The sequence below is a fragment of the Egretta garzetta genome, unplaced genomic scaffold (assembly GCF_000687185.1).
Source record: "Egretta garzetta isolate BGI_Z169 unplaced genomic scaffold, ASM68718v1 scaffold333, whole genome shotgun sequence".
Classification (NCBI taxonomy): Eukaryota; Metazoa; Chordata; class Aves; order Pelecaniformes; family Ardeidae; genus Egretta; species Egretta garzetta.
Window position 1 is genome coordinate 593508 of NW_009259179.1, and position 20316 is coordinate 613823.

The 20316-nt window shown below is 40.8% G+C and overlaps 1 protein-coding gene across 1 annotated transcript in view; it reads right to left on the minus strand.

The window, feature by feature from the left end:
* PSMD1 (proteasome 26S subunit, non-ATPase 1) overlaps nt 1–20316 on the minus strand; it is an 80143-nt gene that overhangs the window by 9286 nt on the left and 50541 nt on the right. The window contains exons 18-20 of the mRNA XM_009635627.2: nt 17202–17316; nt 14053–14169; nt 5135–5237 (exon numbers count right to left, since the gene is read on the minus strand). Of these exons, the coding sequence (XP_009633922.1) occupies nt 5135–5237; nt 14053–14169; nt 17202–17316 (335 nt within the window). The remainder of the gene's footprint in view (nt 1–5134; nt 5238–14052; nt 14170–17201; nt 17317–20316) is intronic.

Consider the following 20316-nt stretch of genomic DNA (forward strand, 5'->3'; position numbering starts at 1 on the left):
GAAGGGGGCTACACAGCGCAAGCCAGGCCATGATGCTGTCAGCTTTCTCCTCTGGAATACACCTCCCTCCTTCACCGTGATCTCAGCTTGCAAAGCAAAAGACAGCAGCTTGGCTGTTACGCTGCCTATCTGCTAGATATTACCCAAACACAATCAGTGAATACAGCCCTTGCACGCTCATTTTGCCAGGATACGCGTTAAACAGAAGTACAATTCAGAAGGCGGGGAGAGGGGGAGAAAAAGGCAAACCTTTGCCATCAGCAGTTTTAAAACCTAGCGTACAGATGATCCACAAGACAAGACTCACAAGGAAAACAGTGCATATAAAGCAGCGCATAAAGAAACTTTTCTTTCTGTGGCTGCCTCTCTGAACTGTCAGTTATTCAGAAGAAATACACCTAGGTTTTTATCCTACACCATCTCAGTAGAAAAACATGTAAACAGCAGCAACCATGTAAACAGCAGCAACTTCAGAAGTAGCTTCTAGAGGTTATCAGTCTAAGCAGCAATGAGACAAGCTCCTGCAGCCTTTGCAGCAAAATTACATCTCTGCCAGACAACCAAGTCTTAGCTTTGTACTTGCAAAGCAGAGACCAAAACAACTCCATACGTTGATGTAGCGCAGAAACATCCAGCTAGAAACCAAATTGAAAGATTTGGCTTGCAGACAGAGTGATAAAGGGTTAATCTGATATTCAGTCTTCTGATGAGCACAGTGAATTGAGTTGAAGAGGGCACCAGGCAAGCCCATTACTGCCGACAAGACCAGGTGCAGGGAGGTTTAACTTTGTTAAAATACAGACCCCACTCATTGCAAACTCAGGGTGCTTTATAGCCAAGAATCCCAAACTGGAGTAGCATTCCTCTGCCTCGCACAAACAGCCACTGCGATAGGGCCAGGTAGCAACAGAACTGTCTGGGTTTTAAAGACAAGCAAAATTAATTTTTGCTGCCAAAACTAATGAAAGCCCCGAATGAAGCAGTGATCTCATCTTGGGTATCTGTCAGTGTTAGTCCCAGGAGAAGCAGTGAAAGATGGAGGATTTGATGCCCTCCTGTAGGATAGATATGATCTTGCTTTTCCTTTTGCAGTAGCAATAGATCTCCTGCTATTTGACTAGAGAACTTCCAGCCATCTCTGAAGACAGACAATAATACGGTCTTGTCTTTTCCTACTGCTAGGTCTGCTCTGCTTCTCATTATTTTCTCTAATACCAATCTCTCCCTGTTATGTTTGAATTTGCCATAACATTAAGGAGGGACTGCCTGAGGTCTTGTGCTATACTTGAACATGTCAAACACTGCACACTCAAATTCCTGGTCTTCTTCCCCATCTTTATTTTGAACTTTTCTTCACCGCATTACTGTATAAGGGCCAGGTCAATAATCTGTAGATATTCTGGATCAAGCAGCCCACTGAATTTTGCACAAGCAGCTTAACTAGACTTTATCAAACTTTTGGATTTTAATTTTCAGAATTTATTCAAACCTTTAGAATTAGATTATACAATCTCTGGAATTTCCTGGATGAGTAACTTATTTCATATTCAAAAGATGCTGTCATGCTACTTCTTTCTGATGTTTTACAGCCACACATAGCTCACCCTCACTCCCAGGGTTTTGCAGAGAGCAGGAAAGGTGGGGAGACACGATATTGCACAACTATGATTTATCTTCATGATTAAGTAGCAGCCCTGACAGCCTGGAAGGGAACACATTCCAGATCTTTGGCTGGATGGATGAAAGCTGTGACATGATGCCTGGAAAAAAAATTTTTAAAAACCACAAGGAAAATTTTCAGGGCTCCTTGGGTAGTAGTATAAGGTCCATCTCCCAGAACTCACACTGCCACTGTGGCAAGGTCGGCTAGAATTAAAGGGGCTGCTCAAAAGGCTATGAGGATTTGCTGCCTTGAGTTTAATGTCAGTTAAGAAGAGGGGGAGTGCAGCAAGCAGATGTTGATGATTTATATACTTTGATAAACTCACTCTTTACATAGTCATGATGGCACTTGGTAATACTCTGGCAGCGTAGTCCAGGACAACACACCAGCACAACAGTCATTAGATAAAGATGCTTTGTGGACCTTGGAAATTAGTTTCCAACCCTGGCCTAGGCAGTGTTCCGTTTTCAAACAATATCATACTCTTTCTTTGTCAGCAAAGACTTATAATCTGCTTCATCTACATAGTGAATGAAGACAACCTGAACTGTTAGCAGCAGCACAGAAAAGTCAAAATCTCACGGGACAAGCCATCAAAACCCCAGAGGAGTTGATTTCAGCATGTGCCAGCAACCTGCTTCACATGGGCAATGAATCACAGGGTGGCTCTAATCTAAAGGGCAAAAACATTAGCACAGGGTAATGGCTTTTTTCCTAACTACCAAAGTTAGACCTAACTTTACTTGATGAGCTCATGAACAAGGACAGGCAGGAGAAAGGTGGAAAATGGCAGCACTGAATTCAACATGTGGGAGAGCAGACCTTATGCAAAGTTTATTTTTTTTTACCGAAGTCTTTAGCATCCAAAATATAACACATCATGCGAGATGCATATTTGGAGAGACAGCAATGAGGAGATAGGCAATTCTTTCCTCTGTAATTTGGATGACACTTTCTTTTTCATCACTTACTATAAACATCTCCAAACTGTAGAGAATCCAGTACATTCACCATCAGGCTGTCAATAGCTTCTTGGGCTTCAGTCTGCACTGCCCAATGCTACACTCTATCCCCAACCCATCGAACTCCTGACCCCACCCAAACCCTTCCTAACTATCAAGAAATGGATTTTCCAGATATACAAGAGAGATATTTGTGTTGTGACTGCTGCTCCTCCTTTTTTCTCACTGATTGAGAAATGGGGCATTAAGAACCAGAGAAGATACCTAGAGTCCAGAGGGCAAACTTGTTTTCAAGCAGGTAAAATGCTGACATCTAGTTAGATCAATATCTCCCTTTTTAGCTCATATTTACAAATACATACTCCAGAAAATAAAGCGTATTGATTTTGCAAAGAACAGAAAAGGGAGTTGTCAGCCTGGAACAAGAGAGCATATTTGGGGAGCATTATAAAAGTTCAGAGATGTTGGGTGTTGGGGATGCATAAGTTAATTTAGAGTGTCTACATTTTTCTTATTTTATTAAAGTAGTAAAAATATAGCTGCTGGGGCCTAACAATTAGACAATGACCAAATTCTTCATTTCTACTTCAGCCCTCCCAAGGTATTCTGCTCCTTCCATGAAATCAGTCTAACGACTGCCTCATTGTCAGAGCAGAAAACCCACCTCCAGTGTATCATTTTCCAGCCGCGCACTGGAAATCTTGCACTTCTAATCAAAGCTTGTCATTGGAAGAGAATTATACTTCCCCCTCCAAAAAAAAACCCAACAAAACCCCCCAAACTCAATTGCCCTAACCGTGGCAGATGACACAAAGAACCTTTTCTTCCTAGTAGTGATAATTAAATTCTATAGCTCATTGTTTCAGATAAGCACTTGTAGTTGTACAGGAGAGATAAAAAGAATTTATTCTTTTAAGAGGCTCTAATGAAAGTGGCAATAGGTTAAGAAAGGGTAGTTCACAGCCTTCCCCCAGCCGCTCAGCAAGAAATAAAGAGGTTAAAGTTGGCACAAATTCACATGTAGTTTATTAAAATTGGATGCTTCTAGTTTCCAAGTCATTATAGAACACATGAGTGACACAGGAGTAAATAAGGTTTTAGCTGCATTTTTATGATTTAATCTTAAAGGTCGGAATTTGAAGCAGGTCTGTACTGCTGAGAGAAAAATCTGAGCCAGCTGGGCTCTGGCCTCCCAGCAACACAGTATGAGTATGGGAATGACCAAAATTATTTTAACAGCCTTGTGCCAAGAATATTGCTCAGTCTGAGGTCCAGGAGGGGTACTCGGGAGGCAAGAAAGATAAAGGTGGTAGCTCCTGTTGCTTTCTTCTCTGAGTAGCCCTAATCATTGAGCACAGAGCAGCCTGACTGCCTCATGCCCTCCAGAAGACAGCTTTTTATGCACGCTGCCATGCAGGTAGATGCAGGCAGCACTAAGTTTTTCTCCCCCCGCCACATGGCTTAGAGATGTGGTAATTTCATACAGACACTGTATAACCACAGTGTACACAGTGCTGTGCTTAAACCATGCTACAGAGACAAATAGATGGGGCTTCTTTGCTTATATGACTTCAGGACTAAACTTGACCTCAGAGTACAGGGAAAACCAGCTTGTTTCTACCTACCACAGGGAATAAGGACGTGCATGGCAAGAAAAGGCCACAGCATGCAAGACCAGATAGGAGAAACTGTGTTCGGAAAGTTGAAAAGGGAGTGCTATTGACCCACACAGCACTGTACAAGCCTTAATTCCAGCAGAAAGAAAAATTTCAAAACAAAACAATGTCTGCTCTCATTGCTTACAGAAGCTTTCTTTAGCAGGCCCTGCAATTTAGCCCTTGTGAAATGTGAATGCCTTTAGAGAATCCTACCCCTGGCTCAACATTTAGTCATTAACACTCATGAAACAGTATTTCCTCTGCTAAAAAAACGTAGTCTGTGAAACCAACTGGGTCTTCTGAAGTACCACTGATGCAGTTCACTGTGGTTCCTCCTTTGTAAACCACCTCTCAATAGTAAGGAAAGAGGCAAAACCTACATATCAAAACCATATTTAATACATATACTTATGTGTGTGTGTATTTTTTTAAACTGGTTATGTCAACTTTCAGCAGAAAAGGCAAATATGAGGACTGGATACCACAACATTTCCAAATTTCTGGAGCTTAGAAAAATAAAGCAGCAACCTATCATGCTATAAATCAACATTCAGGGTGACAAAACAGAGTTAGAGCAAAAAGATCGTATTTGTCCAGACTTCTGGACACAAACTCTGCCCCAATGACTGGGTTGAGTCTTCTAACCGGAGCACGCTGATACAAGCTGAAACTAGAAAACAGGGTTTATTTCTTTAATTAGCTAAAAAGACTTGAAATTTGAGATTCCTTGCTACTATTACATGACAGGCATAAAGCCAGCACCACATCTCCCAAATGAAATTTGCTATTACAGCTATTGTAGCCAAACAAGTTTAAGAAATTTTGACTGCTTTAAATGTTTGGGGAATTACCTGCATCCAAAATGCCTTGTGCCAGGATTGCTCCAAACTTTGCCATAACATCATCATGCTTATCATTGATCACTTTGGAATAGAGCTGTCTGAACTGGCTGACCTGGAGAAAAGAAAAGAAAAATAAAATTTAAAAAAAAAAAAAAAAAAAAGGAGATATTATAAAACTGACAGCATGAGTCAAATTTTCTGCCTTTAATGGAAGCATCCTGGACTTCTGTATCCTAGGATGACATTTTTCTTTTCAACAGCTTTAGTCACTGGTGTTACAAGTCATCCCACTAATAATTAATTACAGAGGTTTTCCCCACTTGAAGATACCCATATAGCGATATAGCGATTTTAAAATAGGATGGACATGCATTTCCAAACCACATTTTTCAGGCCTTACAGGAATAGCCTGAGAATCTCTGGAGTGTCACTGGAATGAAAGACCAACTGATGAGTTTGTAACAAGAATACGTTCTTAGGCACGTGACACTGCACTTCATTACATTTCCTCCAATTCCTACTGCTGAAAACCTCAAAACTATTCAATTTTTCCCATACAACGTTTTTGCTGTATTGATAATGCCCCTATAGTGCATCGTCAGCAAATTTTGCTACTGCACTCCTACTTTTCAAGTGAAAATCAATAATGAAAGTATTTAATAAAGTAAGTTTATTCCACAGTATGTTTACCACAATATCTTAAGTGCACATTAGTAAGGGAAATTGCTAATCCTTTACTTATATTATCATCATTGCTTCAAACAGCTTCATCTTTCACTGGTTCATTAAGTGTTGAAGAGACAGAATGGTATCACATCCAGCAATATTTAAGGCTTTAACACAAATTGATAACTTATGTCTTTTAAAATATACAGTGGACCAACAATACAGCTAAAGTAATTTTTATAGCTGAAAAAGCAGACCAGGAAATCCCAATCTGCAACCTGGTCAAAGCCTGGGAAGCTGCATCCCATCCACAGCATGTCTGGAAGAATCCTTCATACCTCCTCCCTAAATTAATTTTAATCCGGATATCCATGTGACCTTTTATTTTAATTTTTTTTTTTCTGTTTTCATACTAAGCCATCACTTGACATGCTCAAAACCAAAAGGAGGTCTTTTCAAAAACGCTCCTTCCAAGATGTCTTGAACAAGCTTCTCCCCACTACTGGTCCACTTTGTTGCTGTTATTACAAGTCTTCTTCCTACATCCACAGCCACAGAGGAGAGGACAAACTTCTAGCTCAAGGTAAGCAAAAAGGCCAAGCTTCAACACCACTATTCAGAACATACTCTTGCACAGCCTCTGATGCTCCCAGTGCCTAACTACAGAGAAAGAGGCTTAAACACAGACTACGACACTCAGGAGGTCCTTCTGGCTGGCAACAGCACCCAGTGAACAGCTGGCACCCTGTCCATGCAGGACACAACAAGCACTAGAGCCGTGCTAAGGGTGGGTAGCACTGAACACCAGGAGCAGCCTTCAGTCATCCCTCCTAGCACACATGGCCTGTCTTGGGGTGCACTGGGGAACCTCAAGGCACTTACAGAAAGTTTTCGCAACAGTGAAAAATAACCCCCATTCATACAAGTGAGTCAGTGACATGAGAACTGTGCTGGGAATAACATTGTGTTAAATTGGGATTCAAAGAAAAAAAAAAGATTAGAACAGAACCAAGTGCTGACTGAGGGGATAAATCAAACTGCAGGGGTTTCTCAGCAAAGCATGAGATCAGATTCCCCAGTAAAAGCACATCAGAGCCATGAGGTAATGCTAGCAATAAATTTCACCAGATTTCACGTGTGAATTTTTGACCAAAGGTAGTAAGAAGTTGAGACTATCTTTGAGTGATTACGTCCAATGCCTGGGATAGCAAGAAGACAGAGGTTGCCTCTCCAGCCCATGAGCAATATACCCAAGAGCCACAATGTTGCTTGGCAGCCCTACACACATAGTGAGCACTTCAGATTAAGACTGCATGGTTAACTCATCACACTGCTTGAAACACAGGTGCCCTAAAGGAACAGGCACCCTCTGGTCAACATCTTTCTTGATTTTGCTCTTTCAGTCACTAACCCAGCTGTAGTACTTGTTACCTCAACTCCTTCAGCACTTATGGCATCTAACCAGGCGAGATCTAAACCAGCCTGTGACAGCGAAAGACACTTAGATTCATAGGAGTAAATAACAACCTTCTAAACACGACTGTATTAAAATTACTTTGTTTCACACAAACGGGCAGTTTCATAACCATGAGGGCACCAGAGCAGCCAGCTACTTTTAAACAGCAGCATCGAAGCTGAAAAAAAAAAAAACAAACCAAAAAAACCCACATTTCTCTGGTAGAGCAGGAAGCATTTATTAAAACTGGAAGGGGAAAAAGAACAGCTATTCCCATTTTTCAGTCTAAGTAAGTCCAACAGTTTGTGTGCTAATATTAGTTCTCTATTCACCAATTCCCCTTTGCATTAAAAAGTTTTTGGTTACTAGTCCCTGTCCCCAAAGGGAGGTGACTTAAACTTCCTTGCATTTATTGAAGCTAAGAAAAAGGAGCAACATACACTTTCAGGGCAGCCACGCAGACAGATGTGTTGCAAGGAGATACTGCACACACAGTACAGGGTTTATTTTCTGGATACACTGACCAAACTCTGCTCTTGCTTCGTTCCATTTATGATTTTTCATGCTCTCCTGAGTTTTGTTTATAAAATCTCACACTGAGGGTTAAATGTTTAATATCAATAGTTCGTTTCTTACACCTGACCTCTTGCACACTGGAAAAATACCTTAGTTTGCATTTGTAACCTGGAACAGGGGCTTGTGCAGTGTATCAAGGGCAACCACATGCTGACTAGGTGAACCAAAGCCTTCAGATGTTATTTGGGACAGACACACAGAAGCAATATGTAAAACTATTCCTCTGGTTGAGCTGATCAGTAGGATTCCAGTGCCTCTGTTTAGAGCACATCATTCCTGTGACTCTGGGCTCAGCTTCTGGGTTTGGAATATTTATAAAAACAGACGGGTGTTACAAAGCTCATTCGGCGGATTGTAATCTGGAATTTATGCCTTAATCAAGTCTTCAGAGAATGAGACCCTGGGTGAAGTGAGAAGACATTCAGCAGAACTGCTAATGTTCAGGCTGGTATCTGAAGTCTGACAGAGGAGCAGCACCTCAGAACAGAGCGCAAACACCTTGCTGGGGAAAGGCGAGGCTGGGCTAGCAGGGGAAGTCATCCACCTCCCTGGTCATGGCACGCTGGCCCTGTGAGCACCCTTTCCCTAGTATGCCTTCCACAGCTCCTGCTCATATGTACATTAGTTCAGAGCAGATGAACAAAATACCCGGACAACAAGCCGACCAGGAACCTACCAGCTGGGGCACCAGGACACCGTGCAGGGCAATGAGCTAACTGGGACACTGACAACTGCAAGGGGCCAAGGGACAGAAACCTGGCTGCTAAACCTGAGTGGATCAATTGCCACCTCTCCAGGCAACACGGACAGGTTACAGCAGCGAATCAGCTGAGAGCAGGCGTTCAATGAATAAGCACTGAATAGCTACAATAAGAGATAGTCCTTATGCCCTCTACTTATAAAAATACAAAAAAATGTAGTGCCATATCAAGAGTGTTCTGCTTTCAGATAAATTCTGCATACCCGTGCATCATGAGCTGTGGACCGCTGCCTATCCTGGAAAACAAACTGAGCAAGCGTGCCCTTCCCAAAGCTTTAACATCAGTGGAAGCAAAGTTGTTCTATAAAGGCGTGGGAGACTATTCCTCCTGGTCCCAGGGACCAGGCGAACCCAGATCAAAGGACTACTACCTCAACACTCGAATGCATGGTAGACCTGCACGCAGGCTGTTCCTATAAAGCAAATGCTTCACAGGAACAGGATTTTTGACTGGATCAGGTCCCAGCTGAAAACCTTCCTTGCTGCTGGGGAAAACCTGCTTTGGCAGCTCTAGCTGTAGCGGATCAGGAAGGTATCGTCCTCGCAGGGAGCCACTGCTCCATCTCTTTGGAGAAAGCAAGGGTGGTACGGACAAAAGCTCAGTTCTGCCTCTGCTGTTGGGGCACCTCCTACAGAACAGAGCAAGATGTCAACAGAAAGTAATTTCTTAAGCTGTTGAAACAAAATCTGCCAGAGTTTGTCTAGAAGAGCCCTTGAATCTGCCACTATTTTTCCTTCAAACCACAGCAACAAGCACATCCCAAACTACTGAATAGGTTTATTTAACACACTATGAAACCCACAAGCTCTATTTCTCCCTTGAAATCTTCAAGCACTTTAAAAGTTTGACAGCATTTGGAAATGCTGTCAAGAAATTTATTTGGGCAACTTCCAGGAGGAACACTAAAACGTAGGCAGTGACTCATTCCATCTTTACTAACAATACACACACACCCCATTCTGATAATTAGTGCTGGCCAAAACGACATGCCACTGATCTGGAATGAAGCCAAATGCACAACCTTGAAAACACTGAGGAAACAACACAGGCTTTAAGACAAGAATGATACAACACCATTTCCTACCACAAACCCGAGGGGCTGTCATTTATCAGGCTGTTTACCACTCCTCCCTCCACCAGTCAACATTCATGCACATGAAGCCCATGAGATTATTAAGAATTAAGAAACTGTTAACTAAGGGAAACAGTGGCAGGTGATGTGCACGATGCTTTTTGCAAATGCGAGTTCTTAAGAACAAGAGTATTGCAGAATCTGTTTTTAATAAAACAGGGTTTAAACTGTTGCCGTGTTCTGTCTACTTCAGAAGCTGAAGTTACTCTGCATCCACTTGCTCCCTTGAAAGAGCATAGAGTATGCAGAAGCACCTAACAGTAACAGGCTCACATGAAGGAATGCGAAAGTACTATTAGAGTATAGCAAAAATCATTCTTGCATCCTAGCAAGACCTAGTGTTTCATCTAAACTGGGGAGGGGGGGAGCAATCTGGTCCTGGTTTCTTCACAACGTCTTAAAGATAATGGCCAAGATGATCTAAGGAGGATAGAGGAAAAGCCTTGACCTTGCTTATTATCTTCTCATTTTGCCAAGATGACTATCCTAACACAAAAAACAGGAAAAAGTAAAATCAACTCAAGATGTTAGACATGTAGTTTGTCTCCAGAATTGCTGCCTTAATTGCCCTGCAGGTCACAAATACATAATGAAGTTGTCATCGATTTCTGTTACAATGATCTCATCACATCTATAACCTAGGCTTCCATTTCACAAAATAAACTTGTTACTGTTCTATATCCTGCACTAATATGGTTCTTAAATGTATCAACAGATGTCAGGAAAAATAATGTTGGCTGTGCATGGAGGAATTGCGTTTCAACTCTTTTAAAGAGTCCAAATCAGTTTTACACAGGATTTGCTACCCCTTTTGGCACTTAAGCAACATGCAAGTTCAAGGGACCTCCATATAGTGACAATTCTTTATTTAAATTATTTATTTAAATTTAAACTCTTTAAATTATTTGTTTAAATAAAGAGTGAGCACAACAAAGAGGAAGACTAATACAAAGGAAAGAGGACAGCAAAGGTGATTCGAAGACATACATCTACATTCTCTCACAACAAAAATTGTTTCTTTTAAACCAAAATATTTTGATTCTTAAATGTGTTTACTGCTGGGATTTCAGCATTGCAACACTCAGGTCTCAAAACCGAAGTTATTTTATTCCTGAAAAATCTAAGTCTATTCAAGGAAGATCATCTGCTACCACCTTCATCCCAAATTATCACCAGAGAATTTAAAGTCTTTCTAATCTAAAAATCACAAACAAGTATTTAAAAAAAACACAAACCCCACACTAAACCCAAACAAAACCCAGAACAAACAAAACTGGAAAGTAATGACAGGAAGCTGGTCAGACTGTGTGTCACAGTCTTTACGAAAATCACCATCTCTCACATGTAAAGCATCACTAAGTATTTAGCATCAGTGAGATGATGCTATGTAAAATTTAGCTTCTCTGTAACCCCATCGAGACCACACGTGCAGCTAGTGGGATATGAAACCCGTCATGCTCCTCATACCAGCTGCTTATCCAGCAATGCAAATACTCACACACATCAGGTCAGACACTTTGGCACACAGTGTGCCAGCGTGCCACTCAGGAATCTAATCAGATCAAAATATGTCACTATAATCCAGAAATGGCTAGTTTTTTGAACTCCACCCTTTCACATCGGAGTAAAATATTTTTTCTTCAGACTGGCAGAGAGCTCCAAAAAAAGCTTGCCATGAATAATAAATAACTTGAATGGCAGTATATTCATCAAAATATTCCTTTTACTGTTGAGCAAGAAACTATGATGGTCACATCTAACTTTTGGGGTGTTCAAAACAAGTAAATTTTACATATTCTATGTTTAGTTCCTAAATTAGCAGAACATTTCAGGGATTATTTATTATTTTATAATCTGCAGTTCTTTGGGTTTTTTGTTTGTTTTTTTGATATCTGCAGTGCTTCTATGACTGGGTAATAAATTGCCTTCTGTATCTATATTATGTAACACCACATCAATTTTGACTCAAACAAGGTTCTGGCAAAAAGCTTTTTCAGTTCCTCTCCCCATTTTTAAACAAACCACTGAACCCCAGACTATACATTTCATCCTGTATTTGCTAGCCAACTATTTTAATCACCCATTTAACAAGCCTAGGTATTGCGCATACCTCTGAAGTCACAGTTACCAAGCCTCTTTGGGGAAAGAGATCTGACTTATTATACACCCCAAATAATCTTGATTTTTGCTAGCCGTTTTCCTGTCTGCACTTTTCTTTAGGACACACAGACTCTTTCACCTATCATCTCAAAAAGACTGAAACTCCAACAGACAGACTCAGCAAGGAATCCCCAATAGTCTCAGATGTCTGACTGATTCAGAGCAGCCTGCAATTCCCATCTCAAGAGGACTAGGGTGCTTTGCAAACTAAAATGAATTTATTCTCATCATGTCCTTCCATAGAAAAAGGTATCATCCTTATTTCTTTCAGGTGGGAAACCGAGGCACAGGAGAGCTATACAATTTGCCCAACATTAGAGGAGCACAGACTGATTAACTCTGATCTCCTGTATCAAGGGCTAGCATTCCAAGCACCTGGCCAACGAACTAAAAATAAAAACAACAAGCAGTTTTCTTCCATAGAAAGATAATTCAACTGCACATTACAGAGACTTTGTACCTTGGAAGATGAGGGGATCCAACAGAACTCCAGTGTTCTCCACTGCCTTATGCATTTGAACTACAGTTCTGATAATATAAACAACGCTCCCAGATTCTGCTCACTGGAAACTGTTTTTTGTGGGTTTTTTTGGTTTTTTTTTTTAAATAATTCAAAGGAACAAACTGTCTGCCAGCAAATCTTCATGTTCTGTAACTTGGAAATACCTGAACACCTGTATTTGTAGATTTTCTTCACTGACTTTCCCAAGTAAAATTTTCCACTGGACAAAGAGGGTTTGTTTGGATTTTTTTTTCTCCTTTCTCCCCATCCAAATGCAGTAAAAAAGTGGCTGCTTTTATCACAGTTCAATTTCTAAAACTGCATCAATAAAAGCAACCCATACATGGCAGATGTGTAGCAAAGTACCAGCTACTGCTCTGCCTCAGCACTCACCAGAGCAGATGAAATGTGGAACCTCAGAGCTTCTGTTAGTGTGGACTTTTAGTCTGTACAAATGTTTGCGTATCATTATCTGTCATATATTCACAGGGCAATCTATTTTTAAAAAGCTAAACACAGCATATGCAATCCTTTTGGCCTTCTGAGCAGAAAGAAAAACTCCATTAAAAAAAGTATTTGCTATAAAGCCACTAACTTATGCATTTGAACTACAGTTCTGATAATATAAACAACGCTCCCAGATTCTGCTCACTGGAAACTGTTTTTTGTGGGTTTTTTTGGTTTTTTTTTTTTAAATAATTCAAAGGAACAAACTGTCTGCCAGCAAATCTTCATGTTCTGTAACTTGGAAATACCTGAACACCTGTATTTGTAGATTTTCTTCACTGACTTTCCCAAGTAAAATTTTCCACTGGACAAAGAGGGTTTGTTTGGATTTTTTTTTCTCCTTTCTCCCCATCCAAATGCAGTAAAAAAGTGGCTGCTTTTATCACAGTTCAATTTCTAAAACTGCATCAATAAAAGCAACCCATACATGGCAGATGTGTAGCAAAGTACCAGCTACTGCTCTGCCTCAGCACTCACCAGAGCAGATGAAATGTGGAACCTCAGAGCTTCTGTTAGTGTGGACTTTTAGTCTGTACAAATGTTTGCGTATCATTATCTGTCATATATTCACAGGGCAATCTATTTTTAAAAAGCTAAACACAGCATATGCAATCCTTTTGGCCTTCTGAGCAGAAAGAAAAACTCCATTAAAAAAAGTATTTGCTATAAAGCCACTAAGCCAATTCTGACAGCAGCAACTGTTTCACCTGAAAAGTGTAAAAGTAGCTACAAAAACCCCATAATTATAACAGGACTTCCCTGCAGGGTGACCACATCCAAAACGAAGTTTACTATCATCAAAACCAACTTCTTTACTAAATAATGGTGTTCACGTAAGTCTTAAGCATACAGGCCTCGGTGCATGTTAGTAGATGACAGTCACTTTCATACCATTACAAGGTGCTTTTTGACCTTTTAAGAAAGAACATCTATTCTTGTAACACCTAGAGTTAAAATGCTGTCATCTATCAGGCTTGTTTCGATCAGCGTGCACTGCTCCCCTCATTCAGAAGTGCATGAGCTTCCTGCTGTGCATTCAGCTCTGGCTCTTTACAAGGCACGTACATTCTCTTGCCAATGCTTACGTGCAGTGCCAAGCACTAAAGATTTGGCATCCAAGACCATTTTTGCACCTAACAAGCTGGTATGTAAGGTATGCCACATTACCTTTGGGCAGGTAATCTCAGTCTGCTGGATCATGATAAGGGCAGATGCGATCAGAGCTCCTTGACGTACGTAGTTCACAGGATCGTTTGTCATTGGCTCAAGCAAATTAATTGCTTCCTAAAAAAAAAAAAAATAAAAAATAAGCAGTCACAAAGTTAACACTATTATTTTTAGTATCCCAGGATTCAGTACTCTAATGAAAAGTTATCAGATTGATGCTATCAGATATACTTAATATATTTTGCCCGTTCTTGGTAAATGAAGCAGAAATCTGTATTTCTACGGTTTTTCAATCAAGAAGGAAAAATCCCACAAAAACCAACGGATGAATGGAACAAAATCTACCTGCAGAAATAGGACAACAGATAAACAACAGTTGCTGTAAGCAACAGATACATTCAGCACATTAGAACTACTGACATATCTTAAATAGTACACAAATTATTCATACACTTCCTTTGCCATTCTTCCCAACAAAATACACCAGCGTTACCTTCATTTTCTGCGTAGGGAACAAATGAACCAGAGATATCAAACAGTATGTTGGAGGTTATAAAATGAGATGGTAAAACAGTCCACGTCCTGAATTCTTGGCCTTACACTTTATTGTTAGAACCAGTAACACTTAGCATCGCATGAAAACGCTCATTTAAAGCCTACATCAAATGGGGCTGCCTTTGAGCCCCCATATAGTAAGTCTAGGTTTTGAAAACACTTCCAAAGACTCTCTTGCTTCTTCAAATTCAGTAACTTACCAGAAAACATGATCTACGACGATCTATCAATAAACATTCCTTTCAATGCAGTCATGCATCATGAAAAGCTATAAGAGTCTATTGTAATAAATGCTGCTTGGATGTACCCAAGACCAGCATGTGCAATTTTCAGGCATCATCATATCTTTAGGCACATTTTTTTATCTCCACTTACCATTCTGCCACTTTGCAAGGCAGGACTTAAACATACATAGAATTATTAGACCCAAATTCATTTCTAACCATGCAAGGTCCTCAGTGCACATTACACAGGACAACAGAGCTCATCTAAACTCACTGCTGCCAAAACGAGATCCCTCTCTTTCCTCAATTTCCTTTCAGCTATCCAGTCTCTCCCCTTTCCCTGTGCTAGCTGCAGCACTTGTCTCACCTCTCAGTGAGCTTTTCCAGCTTGATAATTCAACAGAGAACTGATCCCTTTTTTGTTGTTATCTGGGTCAGTTTTCTGTAAGTTTGTGCCTGAATCAGCTCACTAGGGACCTGAACCTAAGACAGAGCAAAAGGTGGCAGGAGGGACCAAGACCACTGTTTCAACAGCAGCAAGTTGTAAGTGGAGTCAGCCAGCTTTTACCAGCCATACTCTTCAGATTTAAGCAGAATAAACCTGAGATAGCAGTTTGTACAGCCATGGGCTGCACAAATAAATTTGGTCTGTGGCAATGCAAGGACTTTCAAAAGCACTCTGAAATGTCACGTGAAGTAAGCTGTTAGATACTCTTTGGAACAGGAGAGATAACAGACATCCTCCCCATGAAGCTCAAGAGCTCTCTTAATCTATTGTGTGATCTCCTGATTACAGAAGTCAGACAATCACTTGGCAATTTCTTGTACAGACCTCTCTCCTGTCCATACTTAAACCGGGGACATGAGCAAACGCAACTGAGTGCATGAGTCTCCCAGCACAGACCCCTCTCAGTGTTACTTCTGTCAGGGTAAGGCTTTTATGAACAAGTTGATTTTATACAAAACACTACTTCAAAGAACCACTTCTAGAACAATATCATGCCTTCACTTAGACTGCTTTTGCCAACTGAGCTATCTTGAAGGCTGTGCTTCTCCACCTGAAGGTGACTCATTCATTCTTTGGCACACATTCAAAAACATGTATGAAACGTCCACTATGACAAAAAGCTGAACTTTCTGATCTCCAAAGTTGAATATATTTGGGCCTTCAAAATCTACTAATATAAGCTCTGGAAGACATGTCTGCATATAATCAGATGGTTTAGGTCTTCATCACACAATGTATCTGGAAATAAACCAGACTTCTTTGCGCAACTAAAAGCATTTCCACTTAAATCAACTTGTCAGATGCAGCAGGTTAAAAATAATTAGCTCCTTGATTCCATTTTCTACTTGAGAATAAAGCAACTTGGATAAAAATAGGACGCGCAGTTTGCTTTCAAGTCTGCATGCTTTAGATACTGAAGACGGCAGGCAGTGCGTGTCAGCATTCTGTGCATTTCACAGTACAAGTGACATGCTGGGGAGCAGTCACTTGCAAGAGCCACAGACCAAGTGTTTCATTCTAGCTGAGGAAGGGATGATAACAGATACACGTGAGATTTATCAAAGACTCAGAAGCACAAAGTATTACTTCCACACGGACAGTCTGTGCACGTGTTTTGAAACTGGGATTCAGTACCAGTACAGATTACATACACGTGTGGGTGAAGTAGAGGAAGCTTATTCCTAGGTTTACTTGCTGCTTGTCCCAATGAGCACTCTCTTCCCACAGCAGAAGTGTGAATCCTTCTACTCTGAAAGGTCCCTGCTATCATCTGTGAGAATTATCATTCACTGACACTTACAAAGCCAGAATAAAATTTACCTGCGGCAAATTGTACACCTGGAAGCTACAGTGAATTTCATTAAATTTCATTGCACTTGGCTTTACTACATGGATCTTCCATGAATTGTGTATCACAGAAAAGAAGAAAGGAGCTAGAAGTTACACAAAACACCTGCTGTTTTCCTGTCACTGGCAACCCCCTATTCCTCCTAAAGCAGTCTGTAAAGGATCAGCTCCAAGGGCAAAGGAGTATTGATTTTGGAGTACTGAACATACATTTAAAGTTCAGCGGCAACTTGACAGCAAGAAAACTCTAAGAAAAGTTTTTAAGTCAAAATTCCAAGAATGTGGCAATAATGTATAAAAACATTCTTCTACTTTATCTATTCTGTACAAGCAGGAAAAGAATCTCTATGCCCAGGACAGTTAAAGAATTTTAAAGAAGTACTGCTCTAGTCCAGCTGGCTAGCAGTGTACATGTGCGAGAAATCCGATCTCTCTGTGTGACGTTTGCGCACAAATGTCTCTGTGGAAGGAGAAAGCAGAAAGAGTCTTGGCAACGGGTGTCTTCTGGTCCTCACCTTGTTTCCAGTGCCCGCACAGCAGATACCCAAAGCCATGGCAGCTCCATAACGCACATGGGGATTGTAACTCTCTGACAGCAAAGAAACCACGCTTGGACATTGCTCAGGAGTCCTAAAGAAAGGCAAAAAACCAAATGCTGTTTATTATTATTGTTATTCAAAATATGGAGACTTCATTCTGTTCATACTGGAAAACTTAAATTGTCTTTCCATGCTTTGTATGCTTTGTATTTCTCAAAGTGCAACCAAAGGGGTGGAGCAAGTGGACTAAGAGAAGAACAGGGAATTGTACAAATGAATAAACTTGCCTCTCACTGCAGGTATCACACTCAGTTCACACTGCTAAAGCCTTCCTTTTTAGTGCATATTTTCTGCCTTTGAAAGGTCACCCAGCAGAACAACATGTCTATTAAGACTGAAGTCTTTATCTCTAGAAATCATGCTGCTGTGACACTTTCATAAGCAGAGCTTTACTCTCCCTGAGAGACAGAGTACTATATCTTCCCTCAAGCGACACAAAACCCATCTCCAATATTCAATCAGCCTTCAAGGTTGGTGGGTCCCAAACTCCCTTTTGCAATCACTGCTTCTGCTGACTCCTCACCCCCACCTACTGCTGTAAATCAAAGCACGTGAGGAACTGCTGATACAACACCCACTTCCAAACACTGTATCATCAACGTCTACTGTTGCCTCCTTACAATACCACACTGAGATGTTGCTGCCTTCTAAGTGATCTGAAAAAGGAGCATATGCTCCATGCCTTGCCCCTGGGAGCCAGTGTCCTGTTGGTCATCACAGCAACAGAACTTCTAGCCCAGTGCTGGGGGAGACGAAAGGGAACCCTTAATTTCCTACAGCAAGAAGCACATGCTGCTAATGCAAACAGTCTTGCAAATACTGAGTATTTCTGAAGCAGGGCAGAACTCACTTGCAGGTGTGGGTATATTCATTTCCCCTCCCGTCTTTGTAGTCTTATTTATCACTCTTAATTTTGAGGCCTCACAAACCACTTCATAATATTGTACGCTGCTGATTTCAGCACTTCTAATGCAGCAAAGGCAAAATTGTTTGTAAAATAAGCATCTCTGTGTCTGACAAGTCTGCATTCTGAACTCATCGCAAGCACATCCATCACAGCTAATCTGTTAAATTTACCTAATCTCATGACACCATGAACACAAAAGCAATGCAGGAATGTGGCTGGCAAGTACATGCTCATGAAAAAGAAAGACGGGAAACTATAAATTGCAAGTGATTTAATTAAGTCTCCTCAAACTGCACATCATCTGGTAATGTACTCCATCGTCCAGCCCAGACTAGCTTTCGAATTGTCACATTCACAGTCCTGAAAGCAGCCTTGCAAGCCATTTACTTTAACTATAAACTGATTTCAGGCCGAAACGTACACAGGAAGAGCCAAGAACATCTTAGTTTTAGCTTCCCTTCTTACATTTGCTGTACTGAAAGATGGAGGTTGGAGGGTAGCACCAGTACCTGTTGTACACGGGAAGTATAGGATCATGTAGGGTCATTGTCTATGAAAGAACACAACAACTCAAGAAGTAGAAAAACCATTATAGAGTATGCTCCAGCATTGGTTTTACTTAAATGAATATCTGAATCATAGAAGTAAAAGACCTTAAGCAATAATCTAGTTCATTCTCTTCTTTCATTGTGACTGGGGCCCAAAGACATGCTCATATAACCACACACACACACTTCAGTTATACTCTACACACAAAATCAGTTAATTTCTACTTTGGCTATTAACTCTTCCCATTTCAACACTTTCCCATAGTTTCCTCTGATAACCAGTCCTAAACTACTCTTTACACTCCTTTCTCCTGCCCCAGTTGATCACAGCCAGGCAGCACCACCACACAGGCTCCAGTCTTCCTCCAGAATTGCTGAGGGGACCTGAAGGCACCCAGGTTTCAGATGCTACTCAACCCCTCTGCAGTAATGGCAGCGAGGAGCCAGATCTCCTACCTCACCCCTGCTTCCAACAGTCTATTTCTTTTTAAGTCTTCCTACAACATCTGCATGGGGAAAGAATCCCATCTACCACCACCACCTTAACAAAAAACCCAAAGAGCAGCAAAAAAACACATACAAGAAGAGAGGAACAAACACGAAGTTGCTGGAAACTCCGCTGCCTCTAAGATGCAGCCATGATGTCAAATGTTAAGAAAGGGGGAAGAGCTGGGAAACGGAATGGTTTTGTCCTGCAAGCAAGCAGGAGAAGTGAAGACTATAAACTAAAAGACACATTTAAAACTACCTGTCAGTCTCTTGCTCAAATAACAGCTTGGATGCTGACAATGTTTTTTTAAAAATGAGCTGATGTGGAGACCAGGAATCACAAATCCTATAACAAATGAGCCCAAGCATTCAGCTGCACAGAAGACTTTAGCTCTTGCACAAAGACCCTTAACACCTTTGTGTTTGCTTTACTTCAGCAAATGTTGAACAGGCAGATTGTGAGCCAAAGAAGAGAAAAACGTCTTCTGGCAAAGATGTGATTATGCACTTTGAAGCATTAATCATTAAATTCCTGTTCAGAAAGCTGGATTTTATACAATCATTAACTTCGACACATCTTTGTGTCTGAAGGCTCAGAAGTTCCCACACAGTTTTTATTATAAGATCAGGATTAATGTACACTAATTGATTTTGGAATTCTTAGCCAGATTTATATTATTTGCGGCCACTATTTTAAAAGCTTTTATCTTAAATCTACCCATAAAATGGTCAAACATTTTGACAAGGGGCCTTCTGTAAATCCACTTTGGGAATTAAAGCTACTGAAGGGGTCCCCCCCACTTTCCCCAGTAATGCAGCCTTCTCAAACCCACAATCCTCAAAAAGTGTCTTCCCACGTAATAGGCAACTAGAACACATAACCACGAAGTGGGTTGAGAAGCTAAAGAGCCTTGTAAAAATGCTCATCAGAGGAACAGGACTTCAGTACACAAGAGCGCTGTTGGCATCAATGCTTAAGCAGTAACACTTGCTTGCTTGCTTTATGGCTGAGATGCTTTACAAAGTCCTACATGCTGTTGCCAAAGGTTAGCCCATTTAAACCCAAAGCCACACTTAGTAAAATTCA